The 26,538-nt window shown below is 48.1% G+C and overlaps 1 protein-coding gene across 2 annotated transcripts in view; it reads left to right on the forward strand.

Annotated features, from left to right (window-relative positions):
* The window catches only part of KIAA0586 (KIAA0586 ortholog), a 190,386-nt gene that overhangs the window by 85,991 nt on the left and 77,857 nt on the right, over nt 1–26,538 (forward strand). For both annotated transcript variants that reach the window (XM_077265055.1, XM_077265065.1), the window contains 3 exons: nt 2,858–3,074; nt 3,987–4,219; nt 19,689–19,765. In XM_077265055.1, the coding sequence (XP_077121170.1) occupies nt 2,858–3,074; nt 3,987–4,219; nt 19,689–19,765 (527 nt within the window). The remainder of the gene's footprint in view (nt 1–2,857; nt 3,075–3,986; nt 4,220–19,688; nt 19,766–26,538) is intronic.

Below are 26,538 nucleotides of genomic sequence, written 5' to 3' on the forward strand. Positions count from 1 at the left end.
CCTGGAACAGGAACCCTTTCTCCCTTCACCGGCTGTGTCGCTTGTCCCCGCGGGTGAAGCAGGCCGTCAGGTGGTGGACTTTGTTTTTTTGCTCACCCATCACCCAAATCTTTCTCCTGGTTCAATGGCTGGTGGTTACCACCGACGCCAGTCTTCTTCGCTGGTGGGCCGTCTTTCGTCATCACACTGCTTAAGGGCGCTGGTCACCTCAGGAGTCGCTTCAGACGATCAACGTCCTGGAAATCTGGGCAATTCGGTTGACCCTGCGGTGGTTCCATCACCTCCTGGCACGTTGTTCCATCTGGATACAATCGGACATTGTCACGGCTGTGGAATATATCAACCATCAAGGGGGCCTCCACAGCAGGGCGGCAATGCGCGAGGTGGAACACATTCTCAGCTGGGCTGAGTTGAACCACTCAGTCATCTCAGCAGTTCACATCCCGGGCGTGAAAAACTGGGCGGCAGACGTTCTCAGCCGTCAGGGTCTCGCCTTGGGAGAGTGGTCACTTCGTCCGGAGGTTTCCAACAGATCTGTTATCGCTGGGTGACTCCGGACGTAGATTAGATTGCATCAAGACTAAACACCAAGAACATAAGGGTGAATGACCTTTCCTAATGGGAAATGGGATGGGGGCAGTGTTCTGGATCACTGCGTTGAGAAACACGTGATGGTGTCTCCGCGGCTTTTCTACATGCATTTGCATATTTCCCATTAGGGATGGGGGCAGTGTTCTGGATCACTGCGTTGAGAAACACGTGATGGTGTCGCCGCGGTGTTGGATGTTTTGATCTCCCCGAGGTCATTCACCCTTATGTTCATAGTCTTTTCACTAGGCACTGCTCCTAATAGCCAGTTTCCTACTCCACACTGATGAGGGGCAAATACCCCGAAACAGCTGTCTGTGGATGGATACCATGTTTTGGCATAGGTGGTTTTCCTTTATTGGATGCTGCCCTTCCCGTGGTTGTTCCTTCCCGGTGAAAGACCTGGCTATTCATTGCTTGCGTTGAGAAACACATGATGGTGTCTCCGCGGCTTTTCTACAAGACTAAACACCAAGGCGCCCGAGTTCATAGCTCGGTCCAGGGATCCAGAGGCCATTGGGTCGGATGCGCACTGGTCCTTCCGTGGCTTCGGTTTCATCTTCCGTATTTGTTTCCCCCTCTTCCATTACTTCCAACAGTCATCAGGAAGATCAAGGCGGAAGTGGTTCCAGTGATCCTAGTCTCTCCGGACTGGCCGCGCCGGGCGTGGTGTGCTGAGTTGGTGAAGCTTGTCGTCGACGTTCCGATCAACCAGATTTGCTCTCCCAGGGCCCGATTTGCCACCAGAACTCGGGGGCCCTGTGTTTAACAGCCCGGCCGTTGAATCCTTGGTTCTAACCCAAGCGGGGTTCTCCCAAGAGGTGGTTTCCACAATGATTAGCGCTCGGAAACCAGTATTGGGGCGCATTTATCACCACACCTGGAAAACATTTTTAGCATTGTGCAGGGACTGTGGTTGAGCTGCTCTCCTTTTCTCCATCCCCACCATTTTGGAGTTCCTTCAAACTGGTCTGGATTCGGGCCTAGTGCTTAGTTCCCTCAAAGGTCAGATCTCTGCCTTATCCATTTTGTTCCAGTGCAGGATCGCTTCCAAGTTGCAAGTGAAGACTTTCATTCAGGGGGTCTCATGTGGTTCCCCCTATAGAACGCCCTTGGATGTCTGGGACCTTAACTTGGTCCTGAGTGCTCTACAAGAATCTCCCTTCAAATCGCTGCAGGACATCTCTCTGACCTTCCTTTCATGGAAAGTTGCTTTTCTTGTCGCGAGGCTGTCAGTCAGGTGGGTATCGGAGCTAGCCGCCCTGTCATGTCGAGCTCCTTTCCTAATTTTTCACCAGGGCAAGGTTGTTCTCAGACCGTCCCCCATCCTTCTTGCCAGAGTTGGTCTCTTCTTTTCACCTTATCGAGGTCCTTGTCCTGCCCTCGTTTTGTCCGGCACCAGTACACCGTTTTGAGAGGGCTTTTCACACTCTCTGGATCTGGTGAGGGCTCTCAGAAGGTACGTCTCACAGACTGTGTCCTTGCTTTAGATGGACTCCCTATTCGTTCTTCTTGAGGGCCACAGGAGAGGATTCCCCACTTCAAAGTCCCCAATAGCCAGGTGGACACTCTCTGTTATTCAGGAGTCTTACTGTGTCAGAGACGAGCCTATCCCGGTGGGGATTAAGGCACACTCCACTTGGTCAGTGGGTGCCTCTTGTGCCATTCGGCACCAGGCGTCGGCGCAACAGGTTTACAAGGCTGCAACTTGGTCCAGTCTGCATACGTTCTCGAAGCACTACAACATTCACACTCAGGCTTCCGCAGATGCGGGCCTGGGCGGAGGGATCTTGCAGGTGGCTGTAGTGCATCTCTAGACAGTTGGTGCGTGGGGTCTGATCTGTTATGTTGGTTACCCACCCAGGGACTGCTTTAGGACGTCCCATGAGCCTTTGTCCCCTAATGAGGCGAAGGAGAACAGGGATTTTTGTGTACTCACTGTAAAATCCTTTTCTCCGAGCCACTCACTGGGGGACACAGCACCCTCCCTGTTTGCCTGAAGGCTTGAGTATGTTCTGTGGTGTGATGTTTGTATACTCTCATGTAATGTTTCTTGATTTCCTACTGCTTTGTCACAGAACTGGTTCCGGCTGGAGCCAGTGTCTGGGTGTATACTGCAGAGGAGGAGATAATCTTTTTTGTGTTTACCTAGTGTCATGCTCCTAGTGGCAGCAGCATAACACCCATGGTCCTGTGTCCCTAATGAGTGGCTCGGGGAAACGGATTTTATGGTGAGTTTTATTTATTTATTTATTTATTTATTTTTTAGGAAAAATTGTTCCTCTAACCTCGGTGGTTACACCTACAATGACACCAGTGGATTCTCCTGTCAGAGCAAATACTCCCATATCTCTTATATCAGAAGATCATGAAGAACAGTCTTCCATAAAGAGTCCTCATCCCAATGCTTGGAGCAATACTGAGCTGCCGTTAGAAGAAGAAAACCCACACTCCCTAAAAGAGGCCGTGCTATACAAAGATGCCGTGTAAGTAGTATATTAATTGTCCCCTTTCTGAAATTCTTGGGGCAATAGGTTCACCGTTGAGTCTCCGCCGCTGCTCCTGATGTCTGTCATTGTCTGCTTTTATTTTTTTTATTTTCAATTTAATAAAATTTATGTTTTATTTATTTTGGCCATTTTCTTGGCCCTGCACGGAATTTAGTTTTGGATTTTGATTTGCGCTTTAGGGCCTCTAACTTTGTTTCTGATCACAGTCGTAGGTTCATCGTCATTCTCATGTTCTATTGAAATGGGAGTTTTCAATTTTAATACATTTTCAAGAGGAATAACATTGCAGGATTTGAAGGCTTGTGCTACAACTTTATTTCCTGGTGACAAACTGTGTACTAAAACAGACATGGGAATAGTGCTGATGAGTCCTCTTTAACTACTTCTGAACTGCCCACAGACTCTGGACAGTCTGCATTTTAATCTCCAGTGATGTTCTAAAATGTCACTGCATAGTATGGTAGTTGCAAGAGTGAGGATCCTTCTGTCAGACACAGACAGACTCCCCAAAGAGAAGTCAGAGATGGTTTAGCACCATCTCTGCCTTCCTGGTTGTTGTATACTAAATACTGAACAAGTGCTTGTTTATACAGTATAGAAGGCGCTGACCGCACTTCCTTCTCCAGCCACAGTTGTCGTGTGATCACCGGGTGCTGTGAGAGCAGGAGCTGCTTGGTCCTAGGAGAACAAGTCAGGCCTGCTATGCAGCCAGGAGACGGAATATTGTATGTTATAGAGGCGACATTGTACTCATCTTATGTAGTAGTGTATTAGGGAAGGCTAATATAGTGTGATATTCTCAGGATGATAGTGAACATAACAAATATGCAGCACACAAATACACACATTCTCTCTTTTATTCATGTTTTCTTTACATATGCTCCTTAGTGTAATGACGGTGGCTGAGGAAGAAGAACCAAAGAGCCTAATCTCCGTTACTTCTCCTGAAACACAGAAGCCAATTGTTCCTTCTAAACGAGAATTGACACCTCCTCATTCTTCATCCAGCTCCTCAACATCCACCGAGGAGAGCAGCACTGTCACAGAGTCCGACACCCCGGACAAACCGCTGTCAGAAGGAGAGGTCCTGTACAGCGATGGACAGATAATTGTCCCGAGAGGTAAAGGCTGCAAGAGACAAAATGATTGAAATGCACAGTGGTTATTAAATGCTTTTTGCACGTGATCACTCCCATCATATCTTAGATCGATAAATGGTTCTTTTTTTGTGACCGCAGTATATACTGCTCAAGAGCGATCTGTATATTCCATCGTCACATACAGTGGGTACGGAAAGTATTCAGACCCCTTTTACATTTTTCACTCTTTGTTTCATTGCAGCCATTTGGTAAATTCAAAAAAGTTCATTTTTTCTCCTTCGCCTCATTGGGGGACACAGGACTGTGGGTGTATGCTTCTGCCGCCAGGAGGCTGACACTAAGTAAACGTGAAAAAAAGTTAGCTCCTCCTCCGTAGTATACACCCTGACACTGGCTACCGAGGAATCCAGTTTATGCTTAGTGTCTCAAGGAGGCACATCTCTGGGTCCTGATCTTTTGGACTCTGTTTTCAACGTCTATGGATTGAAGGGGCGACGGATCCTTTTGAGGGTCCGATCTCCCCAAACCGGCAACGGGCGAGCACGTGGGATCTCCCCATGTATCCTTCCCCGCTATGTGGGATCTTTCACCGGACTTGGCCCTGACCACCCTAAGGTATTTAGACCCTAGGCTGTATAGGCGCCCGTATGATGTCCGTGTGACCCCCTGATTTCTACACCCTGCTGCTGCTGCGGTGATAGATGGGGTGGTGGACGGTCCCTCTCCTTATCCTCGTAGATAACGGAGCTAGGGTTCCTGCACCGTCTTTTGCCTCCCCCTCGCTGTATTTTCTCTGGGAGAGGGGAGCGCCGGACAAGGCGCACTATGCATTTACCTGGAGGTGCTCTGTGGTGTGTTTCATGTGTCGGACGGAGGTCGTGCTGCGGTGCGGTACCTCCGGCGCCGTTTTTTCTATTTTTTGGCCGCGGCTGTGGTTATACTGCGGCACTGCAGTGAGGCGAGGGCTATACCGCCAGCACCGTTTTTCGGCGGGCAGCTTTGCATTGTACGGCGGCACCACTCTCCTTCCCAGGCTCTGCCTGGTCTCCAGCAGGCGTGGGATAGGCCCCGGCTTCATTTCCGGGTAGCTCTAGGCCTGGACTTCCTCCCAGCAGACCGCGCTGTTAGGCTCCACCCCCTCTGGCACGTTCACTTCCGGTCCTTCAGAGAGGGCAGAAATTGAGGCCCCGGCTTCAGGCCTGCTACAAGCCGCATCGCAGCATGGCGGTTCCGCCCCCTGAAGTCGTCTGGGGATAAAAGCTGCATCATGTCACTCCGCATCGTGCTCGGGTCCATCGCTGTAATCGTGGGGACACAGGACTGGGGTAAGTGCTTCTCCCTCCTGCTGACAGAAGCACTATTTTTTTCCCAGTCTCAGGCCCTGGATATAGCCTTACGGATCACTATGTCTAGAAGGGTTAAAGCTCACACGGTGCTATATACCGCTTGTGCAGCCTGTCGTGTCCCTTTCCCGCGTGCCCAGAGTAACCCTCTTTGCGAGGCCTGCGATTCTGAACGCACCTAGGAGCCTCCCCCTGCCAGCTCCCCAGCAATCCCTGAGGCTGGGGCGGTTCCGCCGGAATGGGGTATGTCTTTGACGCAATCGATGGCGTCCCTTACTGAAGCGATCAAATCCCTTCAGACCCCGGCTGTTAGGGCCAGCAGTCCATCCGCCTCAGAGAGGGCCTCGGGATCTCAGGAGCCTTCGGCCTGCAGGGGCCGCGCTCGCACTAGGCAGACTCATAGAAAGCGGATTCGCACAGCGTCGCCCAGGCCCTCAGGTGCTTCTGCATCCTGGAGCTCTGTGTCACGTTCTCCTTCCCCAGCTGAGAGTGGGGAAGTTGAGACAGATTATGAGTCAGAGGGGTCCCTCAATTTTGAAAATCCTGGTTTTCAAGAGTCGGTAGATAGTCTGAATGAGGCTGTCAATCAGTCCCTGGGGATAGAGGACGAGCTCGCCTCTTCCTCAGATCATAAGGTCTCATTTAAGCGGGCCAAACGGGCCCATATGGTGTTTTCTTCTCACCCTGAATTTGAGGACATGATCCAACGTAACCGGGAGCACCCGGATAAGCGTTTTTCGGGGCAAAGGGCTCTGAAGGCGAGGTATCCCTTTGCTACTGAGCTTTGTGGGCCGAAAATCCTGCTGTGGATCCTCCGGTGTCCCGTTTAGCCTCTAACACGTTGCTATCTCTCCCTAATGGATCGGCTATTAAAGATCCTACGGATCGTCTTATAGAGAGTTTAGCGCGTTCAGTTTTTGAGGCTTCAAGTTCGGCACTTTTCCCTTCTTTCGCAGCAACTTGGGTTGCTAAGGCTATGATATCTTGGTCAGAGTCCTTAACAAAGGCTCTTCAAGAAAGGGATTTGTCAGCGGAATTGGCGGAAATGTCTTCTCAGATTGCACTCGCTGGTAGTTTTCTGATTAATGCATCCTTAGATGCTGCAGATTGTGCCTCTTCGGCTGCTGCTAACGCTGTTGCTATTAGAAGGGCTCTCTGGTTAAGAACATGGCGGGATGACTCTACCTCTAAAAAGTCGCTTACAACCCTACCGTATCTGGGAGGTCGTTTGTTCGGGGAAAAACTGGACCAGCTGATTTCGGACTCCACTGGAGGGAAAAGTAGGTTTCTTCCTCAGCAGAGGATCAAACAGCCTTTTCGCTGCCAATTTCTGGCCCGTTTCAGACCCTTTCGCAATGCTAGATGGGCTCCAACATCGGGCTCTGCTGTGCAGGGTCGACCCAATCAAGACCGAGACGTTCGGTTCTCTTATACGGCCAACCAGAGAGGTAGAATGCATTCCCAGTCTACTAGATCCAGAGGATCTAGGACTCAAAGGTTCTCGGCTAAGTGACTGGAGGCCTCCACGGAGTGCCTCCAACAGAGTAGGCAGACGTTTACTTTTGTTTCACCAAGTCTGGCTTCAGGCGGTCCACGACCGGTGGGTGCGAGAGCTCGTATCTTTAGGTTACAAGATAGAGCTTGTCCGTCTGCCTCCTCCCCGGTTCTTCCCATCCCGTCTTCCCAGGTCCGAGTCCCTCCGACTAGACCTGTACAATTCCATAGAGTCCCTTCGTATCAGCGGAGTCATTTCTCCTGTCCCAAGGGAGGAAAGGTTTCAGGGCTTTTTTTCCAATCTTTTTGTAGTCCCCAAAAAGGACGGAACAGTCAGACCTATCCTAGATCTAAAACTCTAAAATAGGTTTGTCCGCGTTCGTCACTTTCGGATGGAATCGCTCCGGTCAGTCATCGCCTCACTGGAAAGGGGAGAGTTCTTGGCCTCAATAGACATTCAGGATGCCTACCTGCATATTCCCATTTTTCCTCCTCATCAAAAATTTCTCCGGTGTGCCCTGAACAATCTGCACTTCCAGTTCACGGCTTTACCCTTCGGGCTAGCCTCCGCTCCCAGGGTGTTCACAAAGGTCATGTCTACGGTGGTATCCATTCTACACTCCCGAGGCATAGTTGTCTTGCCTTACCTAGACGATCTTTTGATCAAAGGGCCGACTTTTCAATCCTGCAGGGAAAATGTCGGCATCACTCTAGACACCCTTGCTCATCTAGTTTGGCTAGTAAATTTAAGGAAGACATCCCTTCAACCATCTCGGAGGATCTCATTTCTTGGAATGATCTTCGACACTTCTCAAGCCCTATCAATTCTTCCTCAGGACAAGGTCCTTGCCCTTCAGCAGGAAGTGAAGTTTCTTCAGCAACCATGCTCTCATACGATCCGGTACTGTATGAGGGTGTTAGGAAAGATGGTTGCAACTATAGAGGCAGTACCATTTGCACAGCTCCATCTTCGGCCTCTCCAACAGGCGATCCTAGCAGTGTGGAACAGAAATCCACTCTCCCTCATCCGCCGTGTTCAGTTGTCTCTCCAGGTCAGGCAGAGCCTCTCTTGGTGGTTGAACAGCTCATCCCTACTCAGGGGGAAGCCCTTTCCCCCAACCAATTGGCTAGTGGTTACAACAGATGCCAGTGTCCTGGGTTGGGGAGCGGTGTTCTTTCACCACACAGCTCAGGGGCGCTGGTCTCCTCAGGAATCAGATCTCCCCATCAATCTCTTAGAGATTCAGGCAGTTCGGCTTGCCTTGCAACATTTCCACCATCTTCTGGCGGGTCGCCCTGTCCGAATTCAATCGGACCACGCCACAGCTGTGGTCTACATAAATCACCAGGGGGGCACCCGCAGCAGGGCAGCCATGCAGGAAGTAAGACAGATTCTGTTCTGGACAGAGAGAAATCACTCTGTGATTTCGGCGGTCCACATTCCGGGCGAAGAAAACTGGGCAGCAGATTTCCTAAGCCGTCAGGGTCTAGCGTCCGGGGAATGGTCCCTCCATCCCGAGGTTTTCCTGCAGATCTGCCACCTTTGGGGGACTCCGGACGTGGATCTAATGGCGTCCAAGGGCAATGCCAAGGTACCCAGGTTTGTCTCTCGGTACCGGGATCCACAGGCTATAGGCGTGGATGCGCTCGTACTGTCTTGGAACCAATTTCATCTCCCTTATCTGTTCCCTCCTCTGGCTCTACTCCCGAGGGTAATCAAGAAAATCAAACCGGAGAGAGTACCTGCTATTCTGATCGCCCTGGATTGGCCACGACGGACCTGGTATGCAGATCTAGTACAGCTTCTCGCCGGAGTGCCATGGCAGCTCCCCGATCGTCCAGACCTCCTATCTCAGGGGCCGATTTACCACCAGAACTCAGGGGTCCTATGTTTGACGGCCTGGCCGTTGAATCTTGGGTGTTGACTCAGGCAGGGTTCTCCCAAGAGGTGGCAAATACCATGATTAGTGCACGTAAAACTGTTTCAGCCAGGATCTACCATCACACTTGGAAAGTTTTCCTTTCTTGGTGTAGAGAACGCGACCTGCCTCCTCTGCGTTTTTCCGTTCCAAACATTCTGGCTTTTCTTCAAGCAGGCCTGGATTCAGGGCTTGCTCCAAGTACTCTTAAAGGGAAGGTGCCATCCAAAAAAATTTTTTTGCAGCAATTGTAAAAATGTAAAGAATTAATGTTTACATTTTCTTAAAAAATATTATCATTTGTTTATAATTTAGTAAAATATGAAAAATAATTTGAAAAGTTTTGGAATTTCCACTTTTAAACACTAGGGGGAGCAGCTGCTGAAATTTCAGAAAAACCTAGTGTACAACTAGCTCACATTACAGCACTGCAGTAATTATGGGCGGAGTCTGCTGACGTGTGTGATGTCTCCTCTCCTTCCCTTCTGGGTGTCTGCTAAGGGATAAGGGAGGATGATATTCAGGAACCCAGTGAGCAGCCATTTTGTTGGTGACTGCAGAGTAAGGCTGCCGTCACACTAGCAGTATTTGGTCAGTATTTTACCTCAGTATTTGTAAGCTAAAACCAGTAGTGGAACAATTAGAGGAAAAGTATAACAGAAACATATGCACCACTTCTGTATTTATCACCCACTCCTGGTTTTGGCTTACAAATACTGAGGTAAAATACTGACCAAATACTGCTAGTGTGACCGCAGCCTTAGGCTACTTTCACACTAGCGTTGTTTGCAATACGTCGCAATGCGTCATTCAGGAGAAAAAAACCGCATTCTGCAAAGACGGTTGCGTCGTGTTTTGGCGGACCGCCGCCACAAAAAAATGTTACATGTAACTTTTTTTGTGCGTCGAGTCCAACATTTTCGACCGCGCATGTGTGGCCGAAACTCCGCCCCCTCCTCCCCGGACCTTACAATGGGGCAGCGGAAGCGTCGTTAGACTGCTTCCACTGCCCACGTCGGGCATTTCTTTCACAGCATGGGTCGGTACGTCGGGCCGACGCACTGCGACGGGCCTGTACCGACGCTAGTGTGAAAGCAGCCTTATACTGACAAGTAGACAGTCACCGAGGATGGCAGGCAGCAAGGATTCTGGGAGATATGTGGTGGAGGGAGCAGGGTGACAGCAGCACAGAGTATTTCAGGAGAGCAGTGTGCTGGTCTATGGGGGGCACCCTGTTTAGTGCGCGGAGCAGCCAGGGATTGTACACAGAGCACTGTCTTTTATACACGTGGATGGACCGTCTCCTCAGAAATCCAGGAAACATTTCTGTGGATTGATGGCCTGTTCTGATCCAGACTTTGCATGCAGACCCCATTCCCCTCCTCAGATCCTGACTTCTCCATCCTGTCCTGGCGATGTGTGAAAGCGAGGCGACAGGCGCAGTCTGGGGTGACGCTGGGAAGGAAATGTAGCCATATAGTAACGATAAAAATGAGACTCCTCTTCAGCTGCCTCACCAGCCTTCCCCTGACTGCACCTAACTGGAGGTCATGCTGCCCCCTCTATTACCCCAGACCTGCGTGCAGGTGCTCAGCCAGAACCACCCTATAATGGGTCCGCTTTCTGAAGATAATACTGCCATAGTGTTCTCACATAATACCGCCATATAGATCACACATAATACCGCCATATAGATCACACATAATGCTGTCCTATAGTTCTCACATAATACCATCATATAGATCGCAAATAACGACGCCATAGTGTTCTCACATAATACCGCCATATAGATCACACATAATACCGCCATATAGATCACACACAATACCATCAAATAGATCACACAATACTGTCATACAGTTCTCACATAATACCACCATATAGATCACACATAATACCGCCAGTGTTCTCACATACCGCCATATAGATCACACATAATACCTCCATAGTGTTCTCACATAATACCGCCATATAGATCACACAATACCGCCACATACTTGTCACAATGCCGCCATATAGATCTCACATAATACCGCCATATAGATCACACACAATACCACCATATAATTCTCACAATACTGATAAAGCATATTACCACCATACAGATCACATAATACCGTCATATAGATCTCACATAATGCCATAATACAGCATGACCCCTGCAGCTCCTGTTATCGCACGCATTGAGTTGTGTGTGCAATGGGGAAAGACATGCAGGGGGGAGAGGAGTGCATAGGAGAGGATTAGATACACTGTTCACCAGACAGTATCACACAGGATAGGATTAGATACATGGCTCAGCAGACAGTATCACACAGGAGCGGATTAGATACACGGCTCAGGCTACTTTCACACTTTCGTCTTTAGGGATACGTCACAATGCTTCGTTTTGGAGAAAAAACGCATCCTGCAAAGTTGCCTGCAGGATGTGCTTTTTCCCCATAGACTTACATTAGCGACACATTGCGACGTATGGCCACACGTCGCATCCATCGTGCGACGGATGCGTTGTGTTTCGGCGGCCGCGACGCGCAAAAAAAAGTTCCATGTAACTTTTTTTTGTCCGTCGGTTCCGCTTTTTCTGCCCGCTCATGCGCGGCCGGAACTCCGCACCCTCCTCCCCGCTCATCACACTGGGTAGCGGATGCGTCGTAAGACTGCATCCGCTGCCCACGTTGTGCTAAATTTAGCACAACATCCGTCGGTACGTCGGGCCAACGGTTTGCGACGGCCCCGTACTGACGGAAGTGTGAAAGTAGCCTCAGCAGACAGTATCACACAGGAGCAGATTAGATACACAGGTCAGCACAGTATAGGATTAGATACACAGGTCAGCATACAGTATCACACAGTATAGGTTTAGATACACGGTTCAGCATAGTATCACACAGTATAGGATTAGATACACGGCGCAGCAGACAGTATCACACAGGATAGGATTAGATACACGGCTTAGCAGACAGTATCATACAGGATAGGATTAGATACACGGCTCAGCATAGTATCACACAGGATAGGATTAGATACACGGCTTAGCAGACAGTATCATACAGGATAGGATTAGATACACGGCTCAGCATAGTATCACACAGGATAGGATTAGATACACGGCGCAGCAGACAGTATCATACAGGATAGGATTAGATACACGGCTCAGCATAGTATCACACAGGATAGGATTAGATACACGGCGCAGCAGACAGTATCATACAGGATAGGATTAGATACACGGCTCAGCAGACAGTATGACACAGGAGAGGATTAGATACACGGCTCAACATAGTATCACACAGGAGAGGATTAGATACACGCGCAGCAGAAAGTATCACACAGGATAGGATTAGATACTCGCGCAGCAGAAAGTATCACACAGGATAGGATTAGATACACGGCTCAGCATAGTATCACACAGTATAGGATTAGATGCATGGCTCAGCACACAGTATCACACAGGATAGGATTAGGTACACGGCTCAGCAGACAGTATCACACAGGATAGGATTAGGTACACGGCTCAGCAGACAGTATCACACAGGATAGGATTAGATACACGGCGCAGCAGACAGTATCATACAGGATAGGATTAGATACACGGCTCAGCAGACAGTATGACACAGGAGAGGATTAGATACACGGCTCAACATAGTATCACACAGGAGAGGATTAGATACACGGCTCAGCATAGTATCACACAGTATAGGATTAGATGCATGGCTCAGCACACAGTATCACACAGGATAGGATTAGGTACACGGCTCAGCAGACAGTATCACACAGGATAGGATTAGGTACACTGCTCAGCAGACAGTATCACACAGGATAGGATTAGATACACGGCGCAGCAGACAGTATCATACAGGATAGGATTAGATACATGGCTCAGCAGATAGTATGACACAGGAGAGGATTAGATACACGGCTCAACATAGTATCACACAGGAGAGGATTAGATACACGGCTCAGCATAGTATCACACAGTATAGGATTAGATGCATGGCTCAGCACACAGTATCACACAGGAGAGGATTAGATACACAGCTCAGTTAGTATGACACAGGAGAGGATTAGATACATGGCTCAGCACACAGTATCACACAGGAGAGGATTAGATACACAGCTGAGTTAGTATCACACAGGAGATGATTAGATGCATGGCTAAGCAAACAGTATCACACAGGAGAGGAGTAGATACACAGCACAGTAACACACATGGGAGGAGATAACTGCTCAGTCAGCACCACAAAGGAGAGGATTAGATTCCCTCTCCCCCCTCCCCACTGATACTTACTTCACGGCTCCCGGCTGAGTCCTTCTCCCTCCCGTCCTTGGTCTCCTCCTCCTCCTATGACTGCAGGGCTCCTGTGATTATCCTGGTAAGCTGGAGCTCACAGCTGCAGTGTGAGCTCCAGGAAGATGGCGCTGGTCTCCTGCCTCTGCCGTGCTGTGGACGGCTCAGGGGGCGTGGCCAGACACAGAAGAAAGCAGCTTATAATGGTAGGTATAGAGTCGGCTCCCGACCGCAGCCTCCTATGCCCTGGGCTGCCGTAAATGCAGAGTGTAAGTGACGTGCAGCTTCACTTACACTCCTGCAAAGCAAAATGGCGGCGCCCAGTGGCTGAAAAAAAAATTAATAATAAAAAAAATGTTAAAGTTAAAAAATGTAAATTTGTATTAAAAATAATTGTTTATATAAACAATCATTTTTAATACAAAAAATAAAATGCGGCACCTTTCCTTTAAGAGGCAGATTTCGGCCTTATCGGTCCTTTTTCAGCGCAGGATTGCTACTAACCGTCAGGTCAAGAACTTTTTTCAGGGAGTCGCTCATAAGGTCCCTCCTTATAGGATTCCTTTGGAAGCTTGGGACCTTAATTTGGTCTTAAGGGCATTGCAGGAAGCCCCTTTTGAGCCTCTTCAGGATATTTCCTTAACTTTCCTTTCTTGGAATGTCGTATTTTTAGTGGCCATAACTTCCATAAGGCGAGTGTCAGAGCTGGCAGCCCTCTCCTGTCGTTCCCCCTTTCTACGTTTTCATCAGGACAAAGTAGTGCTCAGACCAGCACCCTCTTTTTTGCCGAAGGGTGTTCCCTCTTTTCACATTAATGAGGATATTGTTCTTCCTTCTTTTTGCCCGGCGCCTACGCACCGTGTAGAAAAAGCTCTCCATATGTTGGACCTGGTGAGAGCGCTGAGAAGATACATTTCCCGAATGGCTCCTTTTCGCCAGACGGATGCTCTGTTTGTCCTTCCAAAAGGCCGCAGGAAGGGTTGCGCGGCCTCGAAATCCACCCTGGCCAGGTGGATACGAGCAACTATTCAGGAGGCCTATAGCGCCAAGGGCGTGATGGTTCCTGCCGGAATCAAAGCTCATTCCACTAGAGCAGTGGGGGCTTCCTGGGCGATTCGGCACCAGGCCTCAGCAGAACAGGTTTGCAAAGCTGCGACCTGGTCTAGTCTGCATACTTTTGTCAAACATTATAATGTCCACTCTCAGATCTCTGCACATGCAAGTCTGGGAAGAAGGATTCTTCAAGCGGCAGTGGCTCACATATATAAAAAAAAAAAAAAAAAATCGTTATCTGGATGAATTATTACTGGTGAGTTAATTTCCCACCCAGGGACTGCTTTAGGACATCCCACAGTCCTGTGTCCCCCCAATTCTCCCGAAGGAGAAATAGGGATTTTTGTGTTACTCACCGTAAAATCCTTTTCTCCGAGACGCTCATTGGGGGACACAGGACCGTGGGTGTATGCTTCTGCCGCCAGGAGGCTGACACTAAGTAAACGTGAAAAAAAGTTAGCTCCTCCTCCATAGTATACACCCTGACACTGGCTACCGAGGAATCCAGTTTGGTGCAAAAAGCAGTAGGAGAACAAAACACAAGAAATAATGCAACAGCATAAATACAGAAAACTTATGTCTAGAAAAGGTCCTACTGACTAAATAGAATCCGAAATAACCAAAGCGGCTAAAAAGGCTACCAGGGAGGGAGCTGTGTCCCCCAAAGAGCGTCTCGGAGAAAAGGATTTTACGGTGAGTAACACAAAAATCCCTATTTTTCTCATTAATGTACACTCTGCATCCCATCTTGACTGAAAAAAAAGAAATGTAGAAATTTTTGCAAATTTATTAAAAAAGAAAAACTGAAATATCACATGGTCATAAGTATTCAGACCCTTTGCTCAGACGCTCATATTTAAGTCACATGCAGTCCATTTCCATGTGATCCTCCTTGAGATGGTTCTACTCCTTCATTGAAGTCCAGCTGTGTTTAATTAAACTGATAGGACTTGATTTGGAAAGGCACACACCTGTCTATATAAGACCTCACAGTGCATGTCAGACCAAATGAGAATCATGAGGTCAAAGGAACTGGCCAAGGAGCTCAGAGACAGATCTAGCCAAGGTTACAAAAGAATTTCTGCAGTACTCAAGGTTCCTAAGAGCACAGTGGCCTCCATAAACCTTAATGGAAGAAGTTTGGGACCACCAGAAGTCTTCCTGGACCTGGTCGTTCAGCCAAACTGAGCAATCGTGGGAGAAGAGCCTTGGTGAGAGAGGTAAATGAGAACCCCAAAATCACTGTGGCTGAGCTCCAGAGATGCAGTAGGGAGATGGGAGAAGGTTCCACAAAGTCAACTATCACTGCAGCCCTCCACCAGTTGGGCCTTTATGGCAGAGTGGCCCGGCGGAAGCCTCTCCTCAGTGCAAGACATATGAAAGCCCACATAGAGTTTGCTAAAAAACACACAAAGGACTCCCAGACTATGAGAAATAAGATTCTCTGGTCTGATGAGACGAAGATCGACTTTTTTGGTGATAATTCTAAGCGGTATGTGTGGAGAAAACCAGGCACTGCTCATCACATGCCCAATACAATCCCAATAGTGAAACGTGGTGGCAGCATCATGATATGGGGTGTTTTTCAGCTGCAGGGACAGGACGATTGGTTGCCACTGAAGGAAACATGAAAGCAGCCAAGTACAGAGATATCCTGGAAGAAAACCTCTACCAGAAAGCTGTGGACCTCAGACTTGGCTGAAGGTTCACCTTCCAACAAGACAATGACCCTAAGCACACAGCTAAAATAACAAAGCAGTGGCTTCAGAACAACTCTGTGACCATTCTTGACTGGCCCAGCCAGAGCCCAATTGAGCATCTCTGGAGAGACCTGAAAATGGCTGTCTACCAACGTTCACCATCCAACCTGACGGAACTGGAGAGGATCTTCAAGGAAGAATGGCAGAGGATCCCCAGATCCAGGTGTGAAAAACTTGTTGCATCATTCCCAAGAAGACTCATGGCTGTACTAGCTCAGAAGGGTGCTTTTACTCAACACTGAGCAAAGGGTCTGAATACTTATGACCACGTGATATTTCAGTTTTTCTTTTTTAATAAATTTGCAAAAATGTCTACATTTCTTTTTTTTTTTTTCAGTCAAGATGGGGTGCAGAGCGTACATTAATGAGAAAAAATGAACTTTTTTGAATTTACCAAATAGCTGTAATGAAACAGAGTGAAAAATTTAAAGGGGTCTGAATACTTTCCGTACCCACTGTATGTCTGAGTGTCTCACAGTTTGCAATAATTTGCCGTTAGTGAAGGAGGACACCATTTCCTTGCAGGGACCTCAGATGTATACGTATATATCATCACAATGCTCTGACTGTTTGCTGCAATGTACCAGGCTTGAGTCCAGGCTCTTTAGCTTGGGGAGGATTGACTAGACTCGGATATGAGTGTAGCCGCTCTCGTGTAGTTACCGTTCAGTAATCGCATAATAATGGATTCAGCAGTGCTGGGTTAGTGCGAAGAGCGGGATCTTACTTCTTCACTACGAGGCTTGTTGGGTTCTGCTCTCCATGCCGGGATCCCACAACCCAAAATTTTCTAGAAAAAACTGACACTTCTGGGGGGCATTAGGGACCCCTCTGATTGCATTTGTTAATACATAATATATAGAAATATCACAAGTCTGAGATTGCCCACACCATTATTTAAAGGGGTATTCACATTTCCAAGATCCTATCCCGATATGTAGTAAATGTAATTATAATATTAGCAAGTACCCCCAATTAGAAATGTAGTATAGTTTTTCTGATTCGCTATGTCTCTTTCTTCATGTGCAGGTACTTGCAGGACCTTAGGTATCTATGGTTGCATCCACTAGAAACTAGTTAACTCACTATATCAATGGTGGTAACCATGGATATCTAAGGTCCTGCTATGCCTGCACATGAGGAAAGAGACATAGCTAATCAGAAAAACTATACTACATTTCTAATAGGAGGAATTTGATAATATTATACTACATATTGAGATAGGATCTTGAAGGTGGAAATACCCCTTTAAAAAAACATGCAGCCCCAGTGTGATGATCAGTGTTTTTATGGATATATTAACACGTGACAGATTTATTGCAGAAATTACCGTGACAAAATGCATAGATTGTAATAGGATTATTTCTGAAGCATGTGCGTGGATTTTTGCATGCCGCATTCAGATAAAAGTAAATATACATGTAAATCTTATCCAAGGGTCTTCTTACCACTATTTTTTTTCCTCTCTAGCTGAAGGTAAACCAACTGGTCTCTCTAGGGCAGGCCCATATGTAGGAACTAGTCTTGTAGATGATGGCAATGTAGAATGAACTCTTCAGCATTGCCGCACTCCTAGTCCCCTACATCTGGGTTTATGCCAGTGAGACCAGTCAGTTTCCATTTGACAATACAGGAATGAATGTCTGCATGTTGACTACATTCTGCAATATTCATGCAGTTTGTTTCTCAGTTTCATAGTTTTAAACAGAACCTGCCAGATCTGATACCGAGAGTAACCGGCAGATATGGGGTTAATCTGCAGGCTAACAGCGATGGGAAGGTGCCCGGCCAGTAAGTGCATCACCCAGGAGAAAATTAACTTTTATTTCTCCTGGGAGCCACTGGCTTTCAGTAACGCAGGCATGCCCGGAGCAATTACAGCACTGAGAGCACTGGATGTAGGCACGCCCGGCACTGACTGACACCTCGCCCAGCAATGCATCAGTCCAGATCCAGCTGTTTGCACTGGATGCAAATACAACCCGGAGGTGACTATCAGTTTTGTGAGCGGTGACTGTAATTGCTCTGGCACACCTGCGTGACTGAAAGCTGGCGGCTTCCGGAAGAAATAAAGTTCATTTTCTTCCAGGTGCTGCACATTCAGTACTATAGACAATCACTAGTGATGAGTGAACGTGCTGGGATGAGGTGTTATCTGAGCATGCTTGTGAGCTAACAGAGTGTCTTCGGCGTGCTCGATATCTATATTTCAGTCCCCGTGGCTGCATGTCTCCTGGATGTTTGACAGCTCTAGCACATGTAGGAATTACCTGTTCGTTCGGCAAATTGCCGTTGTCTAACAGCCACGAGACATGCAGCCCGGAAGACTAACATATTTTTAGAGCATGCCAAAGTCACTCGTGTTATCCAAGCATGCTCAGGTGCTAACTAACTGGGACCTTCTTATTGCTATTAACCTGCAGATTAACCCAATATCTGCAGGTTAATAGCGTTATTGTGGCAATACACATTCGGCAGACTAGTATCTCCCTGCTCACCCATACACATAAATTCTCAGCTCGGCCAGGCATTCATGCATTTTGAACAGGGAGCAAAAAGCCGCTGCCAGAGGTATGTTTGCCTGATAACAAAAATTGGGGCGATGTAATTCTAAAGGTACCTTCACACGAAGCGACGCTGCAGCGATAGCGACAACGATGCCGATCGCTGCAGCGTCGCTGTTTGATCGTTGGGGAGCTGTCACACAGACCGCTCTCCAGCGACCAACGATGCCGAGGTCCCCGGGTAACCAGGGTAAACATCGGGTTGCTAAGCGCAGGGCCGCGCTTAGTAACCCGATGTTTACCCTGGTTACCAGCGTAAAAGTAAAAAAAACAAACAGTACATACTCACCTGCGCGTCCCCCAGCGTCTGCTTCCTGACACTGACTGAGCTCCGGCCCTAACAGCACAGCGGTGACGTCACCGCTGTGCTTTGACTTTCTCTTTAGGGCCGGCGCTCAGTAAGTGTCAGGAAGCAGACGCTGGGGGACGCGCAGGTGAGCATGTACTGTTTGTTTTTTTTACTTTTATGCTGGTAACCAGGGTAAACATCGGGTTACTAAGCACGGCCCTGCGCTTGGTAACCCGATGTTTACCCTGGTTACTAGTGTAAAACATCGCTGGTATCGTTGCTTTTGCTGTCAAACACAACGATACACGGCGATCGGACGACCAAATAAAGTTCTGGACTTTATTCAGCGACATCACAGCAGGATCCTGATCGCTGCTGCGTGTCAAACTAAACGATATCGCTAGCGAGGACGCTGCAACGTCACGGATCGCTAGCGATATCGTTACAAAGTCGTTTCGTGTGAAGGTACCTTAACTGACCAAACCTTCTCTCTGCGAACATTATCTGTCAGGGTAGAGTCTGGAGCCCCCCATACACATCAGATGGTTGTATATGGGATCGATGCTGCTGGCTGACAGCTGTCTTGATTCTTCTAGAGAAGAAGAGCCATCCTACGTAGTGGTTTGTACCGAGTCACACTTTTCATTAATCATTCATTATTGTGCAGTTATACTTAGTTGCTGTAATGTTTTCCAGAACTGCCTATGATTTTAATTAAATGATCTTTATTTTAAACTTTTAGCTTGAAACATTATGCTAGATTTTTCTTTTTCATTCCAGACTTGGCTGCAGGTGGATTGGTCTTTCCAAACTTGATGGAAAGTTTTACCAGCACTCTTAAGGACGCTAATGATATGGTAATAAGTCATGCGATTACATCATTCAGTGATAGCTAAACAACTGATACAAAGAATGACAACAATCAGAAATGTCTCCTGTTTGGAGCTTATAAATATAAATGTTCCCTTATAATGACCGGCGGACTATACTGGGGGATGCTACATGTGCGGAAATGTTCTTCCCCTATTCTCCTGCAGAGAAAATTAATAGAAATGTGCTTTACTACATGTTACTGCTTTTCTTAAAAAAAACAAACATTGGGGTTGATTTAAGAAGGGAAGGTAAAGTAGTGGCTCATAATAACCAACTATGTTCCAAATTGCCCAAATCCAATTTTCTTTATCGCTTCATTGGGGGACACAGGTAACCATGGGTGTATGCTGCTGTCACTAGTAGGCTGACACTATGCACAAAAAAAGTTTGCTCCTCCTCAGTAGAGTGTGCCCACCGACTGGCACAAAGCTTGTCTGTTTTTAGTTTAGTGTCAGCAGGAGGCAGACCTGGATCTTATCCCAGATCTGTCTTTTTGTCCTTATGTCACTTTGTTGTGTTATTAACCTTTTCCCTTTCTTTTTCAGATTCTTCTCTTTAGGGTAACAGAGTAACGTCTCACCCTGTTTTCCCAAATTTGCGATCGAGAGAACAGTGTGGTGCCTCTCTGGTCTGTGGGACAGGACCTTATCCCCTGACATTTCAAGTGTGTCTCAGGGTGGTTCGTGGTGGCCGGTCCTTTGCCTTTTCCCCACCCCTGCCCTCTCCTTTGAGTGGGATATAAGGAAGATGGTGGTCACTCCTCCATCCACTGGGTCAAGACCGTCTTCTGTACCGTCTGGGACCACGACAGTGCGGGAAGGAGGACGCCTGTTCCCAGTAACCTCCCCCTCACCTGGGGGCTACTAATGCTGCCCTCTGGATAGAGAAGAGAAGGAGGAGTCAGGACCCCTTGAACGTTTACCTAACCTTTTAGCCACCTTCAGTTCTCCAATCGTTTCTCAGAACGAATCACAGGCACCCACCCCTCAGCATGGCAGTCCAAGAAGGGGGCACACTGCAGTTCCTTGCCTGATTCCCTTTCTCCTTCCACTTCCTCGAGGATGCCTTCAGTATCCCACTGCTGCTCCCGTGAGGTGGCCCTGGGGTTTGATCTAGATTCCTAATCAGAATCTGGTTCCGACACGGACCAAACTCCAGGATATGGTAGACAGCCTTATATAGGCTGTTAATCAGACCCTCAATATTAAAGGGAATCTGTCACCCCAAAAATCGTACATGAGATAAGGCCACCGGCATCAGGGGCTTATCTACAGCATTCTGTAATGCTGTAGATAAGCCCCCGATGTAACCTGAAAGGTAAGAAAAACTGGTTATATTATACTCACCCAGGGGCGGTCCCGTTGCGGTACGGTCCAAAGGGCGTCGCAGTCCGGGTCTGGCGCTTCTTCATACGATGACGTCCTCTTCTTGTCTTCCTGCCGTGGCTCCGGCGCAGGCGTACTTTGTCTGCCTTGTTGAGGGCAGAGCAAAGTACTGCAGTGCGCAGGCGCCGGGCCTCTCTGACCTTTCCCAGCGCCTACCCACTGCAGTACTTTGCTCTGCCCTCAACAAGGCAGAAAAAGTACGCCTGCGCCAGAGCCGCAGCGTGAAGACAAGAAGAGGACGTCATCGTGTGAAGATAGGAGGCGCCGGACCCGGACTGCGACGCCCATCGGACCCGGACCGCAGTGGGACCGCCCCTGGGTGAGTATAATATAACCTGTTTTTCTTACCTTTCAGGTTACATCGGGGGCTTATCTCATATACGGTTTTTGGTGTGACAGATTCCCTTTAAGGAAGAGGAGTGTCCTACCCTGGATCACTCTGTCTCATTCAAAAAGGCAAAACGTCCTCCTCGGGTATTTTCCAAGGAATTTGAGGGAATCTTTGCCAAACAGTGAGAACACCTGGAAAAGCGCTTCCCAGGTAGAAGGCAATTGGATATCTTATATCCTTTTGGCCCTGATCTCCTCAGCAAATTTGCAGAATCCCCAGCTGTGGGCCCGCCAGTCTCTCACCTATCTTCTAAAACTGTCCTACCACTTCCTAATGGTTCCTCCCTCAAGGACTCTGACAAATTGAAGGCATAGCCAAGTCCGCCTTTGAGCCTGCTTGTGCTTCTCTGTCCCACCTTTAATTCCTGATGGGTAGCCAAGTCTGTTTCCGCCTGAGCGCATCTTATTAGTGGCCTCACTGGATGAACTGACGGTCTTGCAGATCAGATTGCCTATGCAGGTAAAAATGTGGTCGTCGTGTCTCTGAAGGCCGCCAGCTCTTCCGCCAGCTTTATTTGCAATATTGTTAAAAATACGCAGAATTCTTTGTCTCAAAGCCTGGATTACTGCTCTGGCCTCCAAAAAGTCTCTTACCAATCTCTCTTTTCAAGGATCACAGCTCTTTGGGTCTAAGCTAGGTCAGCTAAACTCTGACGCCACTGGCGATAAGAGTATATCTCTTCCCTAGTCTAAGCCAAAATATTAATTCACCAGGAGACGTTCTCCTCAGTTTCGCCCCTTTCATCATTTCTCATCCACTGGGACCTCTGCTCAGCGAGAGAGAAGAAAGCCGTCCTACAAATCCACCCCAGCATGGTGCCCAGATAGTCACCCTTCCAATTCCTCAGGGTCTCTATCCAATAGATTCTCTTCTGCATGATGGGTCCCCCCCAGCTAGGAATCCTCTCAAGGTGGGTGGCTGCCTTCTTTACCATGATGCATGGCTCTCCGTAGTAGACAACGCCTGGGTCAGGGAGATTGTTACCACAGGATAAAAATAGAATTTTCTTCTCTTCCATGCAGACGTTTCTTCATGTCCCGCCCTCCAAAGGTTCCAACCCAAGTTCCAAGTTTCTTTCAAGCCATCGACTCTCTGCTCCAGGCAGGAGTCAACATATCCGTTCCCTCTCATCAACGCTTCTCGGTTTTTATTCCAATCTCTTCGTGGTTCCAAAGAACGACGGCTTACTCCATCCGATCCTGGATCCCAAGCCACTAAACCAGCGGCGGGTGCAAATCCGTCATTTCAGAATGAAATCTCTCTGCTCCGTGATTGCCTTTATGGAGCCTGAGGAGTTCCTGTGCTCGGTGAACATCCAGGATGTCTATCTCCACATTCCGATTTGTGTGGTGCATCAGAGGTTTCTCTGCTTTGTTGTCCAAGGTGTCCACTACCAGTTCACAGCTCTCCCCTTCTGACTGGCCTCTGCCCCCAGGGTGTTTACAAAAGTAGCAGCCATCATGGCCATTTTTTGTTCCAAGGGCATAGTAATCATCCCTTATCTGGGCAACCTCCTGATCAAGGAGACTGTTGCAAAAGTCTTCAGATCACGCTGGACACTCTTAAGGTACCTTCAAACTCAGCAACTTTACAACGAGAACGACTACGATCCGTGACGTTGCAGCGTTCTGGATAGCGATCTCGCTGTGTTTGACACGCAGCAGCGATCTGGATCCCGCTGTGATATCGCTGGTCGGAGCTAGAAGTCCAGAACTTTATTTGGTCGTCAAGTCGGCGTGTATCGTCATGTTTGACAGCAAAAGCAACGATGTCTGCAATGTTTTACATGGAGCTAACGACCTGTGAGAACGATAAGTGAGTCGCCGTTACGTCACAGGATCGCTCCTGCATCGTTGTGGAGCTGCTGTGTTTGACGTCTCTACAGCGACCTAAACAGCGACGCTGCAGCGATCGGCTCGTTGTCTATATCGCTGCAGCGTCGCTGAGTGTGACGGTACCTTTACCCATCTAGGCTGGATCGTTAACATGGCAAAATAGTCTCTGATCTCGGGCCAATGCCTAGTTTTCTTAGGCATGCTATTCTATACCACTCACGCAAGAGTTCTTCCAGAGGAAAAGATTTCCACTCTCCGCCTGGCGATTTTTTTTTCCCCTTATACACCCTTCTCCGCGCTCTCTTCGACTCTGCATTTGAGTTCTAGGGAAGATGATTCCCGTGATGGAAGATGTCCCTTTCACACAGTTCTATGCCCGTCCCCTCCATCTAGCCTTCCTGTCAGCCTGAGACAAGAGGATCTCATCTCTATTTCGCCCCCCATACTGCAGCCTCTCCGAGTGAAGCAGTCATTAGCATGGTGGCGTCTCCCCTCCATTAGGCATGGGAGGTCATTACTCCCTTTCCACTGGCAAGTTGTCACAACAGATGCCAGTCTCCTCGGATGGGGGTAGTCTTCCTTCGAGATACAGTCCAGGGTCACTGGAACTTTAGGGAACCTTTTCTTCAATCAACCTTTTGGAAATCGGAGCCATCTACCTCTCTCTCTTCCACTGGCAGAACCTTCTAGTGGGCCATCCAGTTCACTTTCAATCAAAGTCATGGCATACATAAATCACCAGGGCGGGACACGCAGCGAGTCCGTCGTGTTAGAGATTTCACGGATTCTGGCTTGGGCCAAACGGCACGTGCCTGCATTATCAGTGGTGCACATTCCAGGCGTGGACAACTGGGCCGCCCGACTTCTAAAGAAAAAGTTGGGAAGATCAAGGCGGAAGGAGTTCCAGTCATCCTAGTGACCCCAGACTGGCCCAAGAGAGCCTGGTATGCAGTGTTAGTCAACCTGCTCAGAGATATACCCTGGAAACTCCCAAGCTGTCCAAACATATGTTCTCATGGTCCCCCTCTTCCACGAGAATTCTCGGTCTTTTAATTTAATGACATGGCTGTTGAAGACGCGGTCCTGAGGGAAGCAGGCTTCTTGTCCCTCTTGTCCCATGATCAAGGCAAGGAAACACTTTTTCTCACGTATTTATCATCTGACTTGGAAGACCTGATTTTCCCTTCCTTCCATTCTGGCGATCTTACAATTGGGGCTAGAGTCCGGTTTGTCTCTTATTACCCTCAAAGGTCAGGTGTCAGTGCTTTCAATTCTGTTACAATAGAACTTGGCTTCCTGTCCCCAGGTCAAGAACTTCCTTCAAGGAGTTGCTCGCCTAACACCACAATATCGTCGTCCTGTGGATCAATGGGACCTTATTCTATTTTTAAGAGTTCTTCAAGGACCCCCCTTCTAACCCGTTCAGGATATTGCACCTTCTCTTCTCTCCTGGAAGGTGGCCTTTTTAGTTGTGATCACTTCCATCAGACCGGTCTCTGATTTGGCAGCTCTCTTGCCACTCTCCTTTCCTCGTCATCCACCAGGCCAAAGTGGTATTACGACCAGTTCCTTAATTCCTTCCTAAGGTATTCTCCCCATTCCATATCAATGAGGATAGTGTCCTTCCTTTTCCCCGTTTCCAGTCCATCCCTTGGAAAAGTCTCTCCACAAGTCTCGTGTTAGAGACGTCCATCTCTATTTTTTCAAGGACAGCTTCCTTCAGACGTTCGGATGCCTTGTTTGTCATCCCTGAGGGTCGTCGTAAGGGACTCCCTGCCTCCAATTCTACTATCACCCTCTGGATTTGCTTGACTATACTGGAGGCATACCGAGTTAATAATAGACCACCACCTTCGGGAGTGAGGGCTCATTCCACCCATGCAGTGGGGTTGCCATCAGGCCTCTGCAACTCAGATTTGCAAGGCCACTACATGGTCATCTTTTCATACATTCGCAATATTCTACAGGGTACATACCTAATCCTCGGCTGATACTGGACTAGGTAGAAAGGTGCTGCAAGCGGCGGTCGGCCGTCACAAGACATGATTTGAGCACGATGATCTGTTCCCTCCCTTGGGACTGCTTTAGGACTTCCCATGGTTACCTGCGTCTCCCAATGAAGTGATAAAGAAAGAAGCATTTTTGGTACTTGTCGTAAAATCTCTTTCTTGGAACCTTCATTGGGGGACACAGCACCGTCCCAGATTTGTTACCGAATGCCTTATTGAGCTTGTACATAGTTCGTTTTTGTCACTTCTCCTACTGCTTTTTTACTAACTGGCGAGCTTTGTGGCAGTCGGTGGGTATACCCTGATGAGGAGGATAGGACTTTTTTTTTTTTTTTTGCCTAGTGGCAGCAACATACACCCATGGTTAGCTGTGTCCCCCAATGAAGGCTCCAAGAAAGATTTTACGGTAAGTGACAAAAATCCTTCTGTTTGACATGGGCATTGCTCCAGTTTTCACTTCCACTAGTTTTGGAAAATCTCTCCCAAAGTTTTTACTATATGTACAAAACATGTAGGTGAAAGATGCTCATTAAAGGATATGTGCTGTCAGAAAATGACTTGTTTTTTTAAATCGGGTTCTGTGTTACATGGATTTTTAATACATTTTTTGCATAAGGTTTTTTTTTTTTCATATTAGATCCCTAATATGAAATCAATTGATGAAGTTGTCCACTACTTCAACAACACCTTCTCATACCTCTCGCTTGGCCCTAATAAAATAAAAAAGCCTATACTTCCCTCCCATGCCGGCACCGTTCCATCGGTGTTGGCACTTGCTCTCCCTTGGGCTTCTGTGTGGTTGTTGTGACACGTGACGCCAGCGCCCAATTAGCGCCGGTGTTACTGTCCCCGCCTTCTGTCAAATTGAACATGAAGAGGAAGCCAGGGATCAGCTGCAGCTCGGAATTCATCTTCAAGTTTAATTTGTCCAAAGGCGGGGAAAGTGGCGATAGCGCTGATTGGGCGCTGGGGTCACGTGTCACAACAACCACACAAGAGCCCCGGGTAGAGCGAGTGCCGACACCTCTGGAATGTTGCCGGCATGGAATGTGAGTATAGGTTTTTATTTTACCGGGGCCAATAGTGGGGTATGAGAAGGGGTTGTCCAAGTAGTGGACAACCCCTTTAGCTATATAA

Source organism: Ranitomeya variabilis, chromosome 1 (genome assembly GCF_051348905.1).
Source record: "Ranitomeya variabilis isolate aRanVar5 chromosome 1, aRanVar5.hap1, whole genome shotgun sequence".
Lineage (NCBI taxonomy): Eukaryota > Metazoa > Chordata > Amphibia > Anura > Dendrobatidae > Ranitomeya > Ranitomeya variabilis.